This window comes from Chinchilla lanigera, unplaced genomic scaffold (genome assembly GCF_000276665.1).
Source record: "Chinchilla lanigera isolate Chin_1 unplaced genomic scaffold, ChiLan1.0 scaffold00131, whole genome shotgun sequence".
NCBI lineage: Eukaryota > Metazoa > Chordata > Mammalia > Rodentia > Chinchillidae > Chinchilla > Chinchilla lanigera.
In genome coordinates this window covers 2,016,269-2,025,151 of record NW_004955532.1, presented here as the reverse complement: position 1 = coordinate 2,025,151, position 8,883 = coordinate 2,016,269, and the positions used below count along the sequence as shown (strand labels likewise).

Below are 8,883 nucleotides of genomic sequence, written 5' to 3'. Positions count from 1 at the left end.
TCAGCGGCAAAAGCGCCTGCCTGGCAAGCGCAAGGTCGTGAGTTCAGTTCCCGGTACCGGAGAAAAACCAAAAAAAAAAAAAAAAAAAAAAAAACCTAAGCCAAAATAACAAGTGTGGACAAGGGTGGGCAGAAACTGGAATCTTTGCAGAGGTGGTGCACAATACAGTCTGCACTTCGGGAGACTGAGGCAGGAGGACTGCACACCACTTGGGCAACTTAGCAAGACACTCTCAAAATAAAGAATAAAAAGGGCTCAGGACGTAGCTAGAGCGAAGGTCCCGTATTCAATCTCCAATATGGGGGTGGGGGTTGGAACCCTTGTACGTGGTTGGCAGGGATACAGTGGTAGGGGCACTGCAGATGCTTCCTCAAAACATTAAAAATAGAATTACCTTAAGATCTACCAGTTGAACTTCTAGGTACACACCCAAAAGAACTGAAAATAGGGTCTCAAGGACATATTTTTACACCCATGTTTATAGCAGCTTTATTCACAATGATGAAAACGTGGAAGCACTTCCAGGATCCACTGCCTGATGAGTGGATAAACAAACGTATGCATTTGGGGAATGGAATGTTACTCAGCCTTAAAAAAGGAGATTCTGACATATGCTACAGCAGGGATGGAATTTAAGAACATTATGCTAAGTGAAATAAGCCAGTCACAGAGACATGGCTCTGCTCATATGAGATACTTTGAATAGTTAAGATCAGAGACAGAAAGTAGAAAGGTGGTGGGGCTGAGAGGAGGGAAGAAAGGAGAGTCACAGAATTCCAGTTTCACAAAACGGAAAGAGCTCCAGCGATGGGCAGTGTTCATAACGCGGATGTATCTCACATCAATGAAACGTACACTTTAAAATGGTTAAGATGGCAAATTCTTTGCTATATGTGTCTCACTGCAAAAATGGACAAAAATCCACAGAGGAGCAGATATTTCTCATTTTGCTTCAGGCCCCAGTGTGTCTTGGCATGCCTCTGTTGGATTTTGAAATTTGTTTCTTGTGGGACCTTTTTTGCATTAATCCTGATTTTTAAAAATTATTTCCTTGCTAGTTATCCCGCTTACTGAATTTTTTGGTCACAGCCCTACATTTTGCACGGGAAACGAGGACCTCACTTGACTCATCCTAATCCCCGCCGCACTTATGTCCTGGCTTCAAGAGCTTCCATGCCTCCTTATCACCTTCTGGAAAAAATTAAGCCCTCAGCCTAGCCCTGGGTACCTCCACTTCCGCTTGCCTGCCCTCCCCCGCTGAGCTCCTGTGGCCACGAGCCCACATTTCCAGGACTTACACACTCCGTTGTTCCTGCCAGAAGGCGCCTCGACCTCAGAACTCCCTCTTGATCCAAGGCTGTCCCAGTGTACGTTTCCCACAGCGACCAAGAGGCACACGTTGGCCCCGCACCCCAAGAGTACTCTCATCAAGTCCAGCCGGGCCCTCTCCCTTCTTCCCACTTCATGTCCAGCCTGGACATTTAATAAATGTCCAGGACTCACGGTAATTAATCCCCTCCCCCCAAGAAAGAACATCTGGGGTCTGGTGCAAAGGTTTATTGCTGAATCTGTGGACCTACGGGAAGTGTGGCTTGTGCTTTGCCAGATGGAAGTTCCTTGCCCCCAGCTGCCGCACAGCCCCGGCCCATGGGCATAAGCAGCAAAGACCCAGTGCTTGATGAGGAAGCAGGGAGCAGACGTAAACCCCTGTCCCTGACAGCTCAAGCTTGGCCCTCACTAAGGAACGGGCCCTGAATGGAGAGGGTGAAACTCCTGGCAGGGACAAGAAGAGTCTCTTGCGTTTGCCTGTAACCCACAGGAGGTAGATTCCTTTGGGAACAGCCTGGGCTCCAGCCTACTCTACACCTTCTGCCTGGGGCTGATCAATAGGAGCTGGACTCTGCCCCAGCCACCCCTCAGGGCAGCTTGACTATTGGGCACAGCTGACGTCAATAGTACCCTCCCTCAACACACCATCCACTTGGCCAGTCGTCCCAGAGTACTGTGTGCGGGTGGGTGAGGAGGGGCACAGACTGGGATCCAAGGACCGAGGGGCAAGATCTGGAGGGCGAAGAGGGGCATCCGAGACTGGTATTCAGAGGGAGGGTCCAGCTTGTGTCTCCCCTAACGTCTAGGGGTTCCCAGATCCACCTCCCCAGTCACTAATTTATCTGTGTGGGGGCTGCACAAACCAGAGCTAGCTTGGACTTTGGACCCTCGAAGCTATGGGGAGGGACAGTTGCTGGCCATGGGTAGGCAAATGTCAGACTTGTCACATGGAGGTGGCAGGGCTGGACCGGGCAGAGTGGGGGAGGGACAGACACTGCAAACCCTCTCTGCAGCTGGGGGAGGGAGGGCTACTTGGTGAACCCAGACCTACCAGGTGAGTCGGGCTCCAGGGGCAAGAGGACTGCAGGAGATTGGTCAGATGGCCACTGCTGAGTCACTGTGAGCTCCCGTGGCCTTGAGTCCTGCTGTGTCCTCGCTGGGGCTGACTACTATGGGTCGAAGAGGCCAGAGTAGCCAGCAGTGACGGGCACTGCTGGGCCAGAGGACAAGTGGGAGGGTCTGTGCCGAGAGGCTCAGGGCTCAGACGTTTGGGACTGCGTTTAGAGGGGCGGCAGGTGTGGGCCCAGGGGTCCTGGAGGGTTGATAGTGGCTGGGGCCTGGGGCTATGAGGCAGCTAGGGGTACAGCGTCTCAGGGCAAGGGACACGCAGGCGTTCAGGCACCTATAAGGAGGAAAGGGAACCAAGTAAGCACTCCTGAGACTCAGTCTAAGTAGGCTCAGGCATGGCGTGTGGGCCTTCTCGGGACGCTGGGACGCTTGGGCGTTTGGGGAGGGGTCAAAGGAGATTAAATGGGCGGGCCCTGGGAGGGGAGGGGCCTAGCCAGTGGGCGGAGCCCGAGGAGCTGGGTGGGGCCTGGAAGGCTGGGGTGGGGTCTTAAGGGTCATGGAGGGGGCGGAGTCTGCAGCAGAGCGCGGAATGAGGCACCGCGGCGGGGCTGGGCTTGCGGGCTCAGGGGAGGAGATGGGCGCCTCCTGCCCGCCAGGACCCCACCTCAGAAGAGGCCGCAGTCTTTGAGGTTCTCTTTGATGATGATGTCGGTGACAGCGTCGAAGACAAACTTGACGTTCTGCGTGTCCGTGGCGCACGTCATGTGGGAGTAGATCTCCTTCACGTCGCGCCGCATGTTGAGCTCCAGGAACTGCACCTTGATGTAGTTGCCCGCGTCCTCGTACGTGTTGGGCCCTGCGCAGAGCGGAGCAGAGCGGAGCGCGCTGGCTGGCGGCTGCAGCCCCCCGCCCCGCCCCGTGGCCGCCCGCCGGCCGGGCGCTCACCGTCGTAGTCTGGGAAGCAGATGCTGAGGTGCGCCTTCTTGATCTTCTCCGAGAAGACATCCTTCTTGTTGAGGAAGAGCACGATGGACGTGGTGGCGAAGTAGCGGTGGTTACAGATGCTGTTGAACAGGTGCAGGCTCTCGTGCATGCGGTTCTGGGGAGGACAGCGGCCGCTGAGCCTGGGGGCCGCGGTCTGCGACCCACCGCGCCGGCCCTGCTCCCGCCCTGGCCCGCGCCCCGCCTGCCCGGGCCCCGCGCGCCGCTCACCACTTCGTCGTCCTCCACAAGCACCATGTCGTAGGCGCTCAGCGCAGCGATGAAGATGATGCAGGTCACGCCCTCGAAACAGTGGATCCACTTCTTGCGCTCCGAGCGCTGCCCGCCCACGTCGAACATCCTGCGAGGCCTGGGCTTGAACCCGCGCCCTGCCCCGCGGGGCGCCCCTGCGTTCCCTCCCGCCTTTCCCCCTGCGCCGGGAGCTGGGCGGGGAGGAACCCCAGCACCCCCACGCCGCGCGGAAGGCGGCCGTACCGGAAGTTGAGGTCCTTGAAGGAGAACTGCGTCTCGATGATCCCGGTGGTCTTGACCCGCGAGCGCAGCACGTCCTGCTCGGTGGGCACGTAACCCGGGGTCACCAGGCGCTCCAGGTCCGAGAGGTAGCTGCAGAGAGCGCAGGGCGGGTGTCGGGGTGCGGCGCATGGGTGCGGCAGCCCCTCCCGCCCGGCCCGCCCCGCCCACGCGCTCACTAGCCCGCCGAGTCGTTGAGCTGGTACTCAGAGGCGCGATCGAAGCAGGCCTGGATGCCCGAGTCCTTCCACAGCCGCTGGATGATGTCTGACATCTCCTTGGGCATCGTGCCCTCCTCGATGGTGTCTGCCATGTGCATCAGCTTCCGGGCGTCGTCCTGGGGCAGGGTTGGAGCGGGAGGTGGTGACTGGGGGTCCGGGACAGCCAAGCGCGTCCGTCCTCGGGCCCCACCAGCCTGCCTGCTGGCGCACCTGGCGCGCTGAGTCTCCGTACTGGATGTTGAGCGTGGTCATGGCGCGCACGATGGCCAGGATGGACTGCAGCGTGTTGCCGTAGATGATGGCGATGAACTCCAGGCACTCCTCCAGGGAGTACCCGTCCTGGTGGATAATCCTGCGGCCAGAGCAGGCAGGGTCAGCTTGTGGGCCGGCGGAGCAGGGTGGAAGCACCCACCCCCAGGGCCCTCGGGAGGGACGGGGCACTCACTTCATCTGCTTGACGATGGTGCTCTTCCCGGACTCACCAGCACCTGAAACGGAAGCCGAGGGCCCCGCACTGACCGCTTGCCTCAACAGGGACGCAGGAGGATGAGCTGGCTGGTGGGCCCACAGCGTGGGCGTGGCGAGCTAGCCCCCTAGTGACTCCTGCCCTCACCCCAATCCAAAGAAAGGTCCCATAGGCAGGAGTGGTATTGCACCTCTGTAATCTCAGCTCTCTCGGAGGCTGAGGCAGGAGGATCAAAAGTTCGAGCCTAGCCTGGGCAATTTAGCAACTTAGCGAGACCCTGTCTCAAAATAAAAATTTTAAAAGGATGTAGTTCAGTGTGAAAGCTCTGGGTTCAACTCCCAATTAAAAAATAAAAAATAGGCCGGGTGTGATGGCACACCCCTATAATCCCAGCACTTGGGAGGCTGAGCCAGCTTGAACTGCATAGTGAGACTCTGTCTCAAAAAAAAAAAAAAAGGTCAGGAAAATGAGAAAAGATACTCTACTAGGGGAATCAGCGACCTCAACTGTGCCGGGGTGTGAAGGCGCAGAATCCCCAACACTAAAACACTGCTATAAGCAGCCTGTTAGAGGGTGCGGCCAAAATAAAGAGATCCTGGAGCGCTGCTTGGTGGTAATCTCTGGTACTACATGCACAGGATTATTTGCAGTAGGACAAGCCGTGCTTTTCTCCTGAAGGCAGGAAGACACCCAGAGGCTCAGAGGGAATTAGCGCTTGTGAGCGCGACAGAACCAACGTCCCTTCTGAGCCTGTGCCAGCAAGGATGTTGGGGACAGTTAATGGGATTTCCGGTTTAGCTCTCAGCTCTCCTGCGCTCGCCCCTGGTTTAGTCCCTCTGCCCCACCCTCTTATCAGCCCAGAAGTGGCTCTTAGAGTGGAAGCCTCTTTTTTTTTTTTTTTTTTTTTTTTAGAAGACAACTTTCCAAACTGGAAATTACTTTTTAAAAGCACATCAAATCAAAGACCTTGTTTTTTTTTTTTTTTTAAACCGGGAATCGAACTCAGGACCTTGCGCTTCCCAAGCAAGGCGCTGTGCCGCTGAGCTATATCCCCGGACCGGCCCCACCCTCTTAAAGCAGCTCCTTGCCCCTGCAGGCCCAGCGGGCCCCTGAGGCAGGCTTAGGTCTGCTGGACCATGGAATCAGCTTTAGAATCCACACAGGCCTGATACCTTCAACACCTTCCCACCCGCATTAGCAGCATTACAGGTCTGCCACCAGTGACGAGCTGGCACCTAGGGCCACTGTGGCTCTGGGTGGTTCCAGAGGCGCCCTGCTCCCAGCAGGAATATGACCTTAGCATGAGGGAGCCCGGCCAAGGCGCGTGTGCTTGGCACACAGGCCCAACAAGGGGTGCTACCCTCTGGAGTTGCCCATGGGACGCTTGGCCGTGGGAACCTGGGACATCACCTGGCAGGCTTGGCCTTGCCTGATTCCCACTTTGCACAGGCCCCTGCCACAGTGCCACTTTTTCCCAAGGAGCCCCTCTGTCCCTGAGGCCCGGAACCCGGCACAGTTCCCGCGGCCCACACCCCTACCCAGAAGCAGCAGTTTCACTGTCCGAGCGTCCTTCTCAGCATCCTCTTTCAGCTTCTTCTCCAGCTCCCTGGAATGCTTCTCCTCGGCACTAGCCCCAGCCCCCATGGTCCCAGCAGCAAGTGAGGGACAGGCCGAGCAGGTGGCTCTTCTGGACAGAGGGGATCCTGCGAGCCTGGCTCTCCACGGACCTGCACAGGCCCTGGTGGGGCTGCTTAGTGGGATTTGGGAGCTAGAGCTGCCCAAGGGCCAATCAGAGACAAGGACAGGTGAAGCCAGCTCAGCCCCCCAACCCTTCTAAGGCTGGCATGGCCCCAATCCCTCAAGTGCTGACCCTGCATTCTCCCCGCCGCCGCCGCCCTGGCAGAGGCACTCGGTAGTCCTTTCCCTGCCCCACAGCAAGGAAACACGTTTGGTAGAGTTTGGGCTAAAAGGACAGGCCCTCAGCTCAGGGTGGGGACCTTGGGGTGGGGCTGCGGCTGGGGGTGTGGGGGGAGAAGCAGGCACGCTGCACCTGAGCCTGCCCAGGGCCACCCCTTGTCCTGCTGGGAGCTCCCAGGGCCCCAGGGGATGGGTGCCCACATCTCCCACCCGCTGCACTGATGAGGAAGCGGGGCTCACAGGGTCACACAGCAGCCCGTGGAGAAGGGCTGCCTGGCTCCGCACCAGGGTTTCCGGCCGTGTCGGGAAGCACGGGGGGAGCAGTTGATCACACCTGCCGTGTGTCAGGGCTGCGTCTGATAGCAGCACGGCCTCCACGTGCCCCCAGGGACGCTGGTGACCACGTACATCTGCTCTGTGTGCCTGAGTGTTTCTGTCTCTTACCGGCACTGAGCAAGGTAATGTTTTGACACATTTGTGCCTTTGTGTACGGGTCCTTGTTTGTATGATTTTGAGTGTAGTCTTTTTTTTTTTTTTTTGAGACAGGTTCTCACTAGGCAGTTCAGGCTGGCCTTGAGCTCACGTTGTAGCCCGGGCTGGCCTCGAACTCAGAGCGATCCTCCTGCCTCAGCTTCCCAAGTGCTGAGATTACAGGCGTGCGCCACCACGCCTGGCCTTTGAGTGTGGTCTTAACACGTGAGTGTTCATGTACCTCGTATGGATGTTTTTGTGTGCACACGTATATACACACACATGTGTACAGATTTGCTTTTGTTTATACTTTTTTGTGGTGCTGGGAATGGAACCCAGGGCCTCACACATGCTAGACATATTCACGACCACTGAGCTACCTCCTCCGGCCTCCGATGCATTTCTTTACGTGTGCTTATGTGTAATATTTTGTCTGTGTGGGCTCATATGTGTGCTTGTATGTGCAAACGTACATACATGTGCAGTGCATGTTTGGGTGCCCTTGCCCAGCTGCATGTCTGAGCACACCAAGCGCATGCGAGTGTACACAGTGCCCTGTGCCAGCCTGTGCCTACATGTGCAGACGTGTTTGGTGCAGCAGTCACTGCTGCAGAAGCGGCTGGGTGCTTCCATCCACTCTCCTGCAGGCCTGTCGTCAGGTGGGAATCCGCCTCCCAGGGCAGGCTGGTGCCCCCTCAAGCCTGCAGAAGTGTCTTGTTGGTGCCCTGGGACCTACCCAGCGTTCCTCAGAACCTGCCTGCTCAGCTTAAGGTTCAGAGCCCTGCTGAGGTGCAACCTGGTTTTGAAGGGGTTCAGGAGCACCTGTGGGGCCAAGCTCCAACTCCAGGGGTTCTGCACCCGCTCCCCTCAGAAGTCCAGCGGGTCTCTCCAGGGACTCTGGGGGGAGCCGCCCTCCCCGCATCCCCGGGACTCCTTTCCTTAACCTGGCTGCCTTTGAGTACGCAACTCTGCCAGGCTCAGAAGACCTCCAGGGGGTGCCAGGGCCCCAGACACAGCCCGGAGGCTGACACGGGGAAGTGGAGCGGCGTGTCCAATAGAGCAGCTCTGACATCCACGCTGTTGGGTCAGAGAGGATTTGTCCAGGAGCCAGACTGTTTCCCTTGCCCCCTCCAGCCTCTGGGCTCCCGTGCCCCTCACCCCTGCTTGGTAAGTGGGCGCTGGGGTCTCTGTCGCTCTTCAGGCTTCCTGGGAGTCAGCGGAGTGCAGAAGCCAAGCCTTGTTAAGCCAGAACTTGTTCTTTTGTCCTCGTTGCGTTTTTTATTTTTCTAAGCGGTGCCGATCCACTGCCTCGGCTCCCCACACCCCCTGATTGGCCCCAACTCCTCCCCCAACCCCATCCCCAAGGACAGAAGCCAAAGTCTAGTCCCAGAGCCAGTGTTTATTAGCAAGATGGAACCCAAGGACGGCTGTGGCCTGGGCAGCAGAGGGCCACCGGGCACCCTACCCATCTCCCCAAATGCCCCCAGAGCTATTTACACCCAGCACCTGCCGTGGGGGGAGACGGGAGCCTCGGGAGCCCCTGCAGGCCCCAGGCCTCCACCGTGGCCCTCTCCCCTCAGGGCTAGGGCCCCCCCTCAGCCCTGTTGCACCTGGCCCCAGTGCCGCTCCCCAGCCTCCACGTCAAGGAGGGGCAGGGAACGCTAAGGAGGTAGAGTGGGGCAGCCCTGCCGCGGCTGGCAGGGAGAAGGCTGGCGGCCTCGTCCCTGTAGGCAGGACTCTTCTCCTGTCCCCAATAAATACAGAATAAATACCTGGGAAGGGCTGGCCTTAAATAAACGCCCCGACCCAGGCAGGGGGCCAGCGTCCTGTGACGGCCCCTTCTTCCCTTCTGAGTGCCCTGAGCCCCACCCCAAGACTCCAACACAGTCCCGGCATCCA

The 8,883-nt window shown here is 58.1% G+C and overlaps 2 protein-coding genes across 2 annotated transcripts in view; both read right to left on the bottom strand.

Annotated features, from left to right (window-relative positions):
* Slc38a3 (solute carrier family 38, member 3) overlaps positions 1-1,458 on the bottom strand; it is a 22,863-nt gene extending 21,405 nt beyond the window's left edge. Inside the window, exon 1 of the mRNA XM_005410249.1 lies at positions 1,299-1,458. The gene's annotated coding sequence lies outside the window, so the exon portion shown is untranslated. The remainder of the gene's footprint in view (positions 1-1,298) is intronic.
* A 90-nt stretch (positions 1,459-1,548) lies between these two features.
* On the bottom strand, positions 1,549-6,302 carry Gnat1 (guanine nucleotide binding protein (G protein), alpha transducing activity polypeptide 1). The gene is made up of 9 exons (XM_005410247.2): positions 6,135-6,302; positions 4,576-4,618; positions 4,341-4,482; positions 4,089-4,246; positions 3,874-4,002; positions 3,610-3,739; positions 3,343-3,496; positions 3,062-3,253; positions 1,549-2,731 (listed from the first exon to the last, which is right to left on the bottom strand). The coding sequence occupies exons 1-8, from the start codon at positions 6,238-6,240 to the stop codon at positions 3,063-3,065; spliced, it is 1,053 nt and encodes a 350-aa protein (XP_005410304.1). The 5' UTR covers positions 6,241-6,302; the 3' UTR covers positions 1,549-2,731; position 3,062.
* Positions 6,303-8,883: the final 2,581 nt, after the last annotated feature.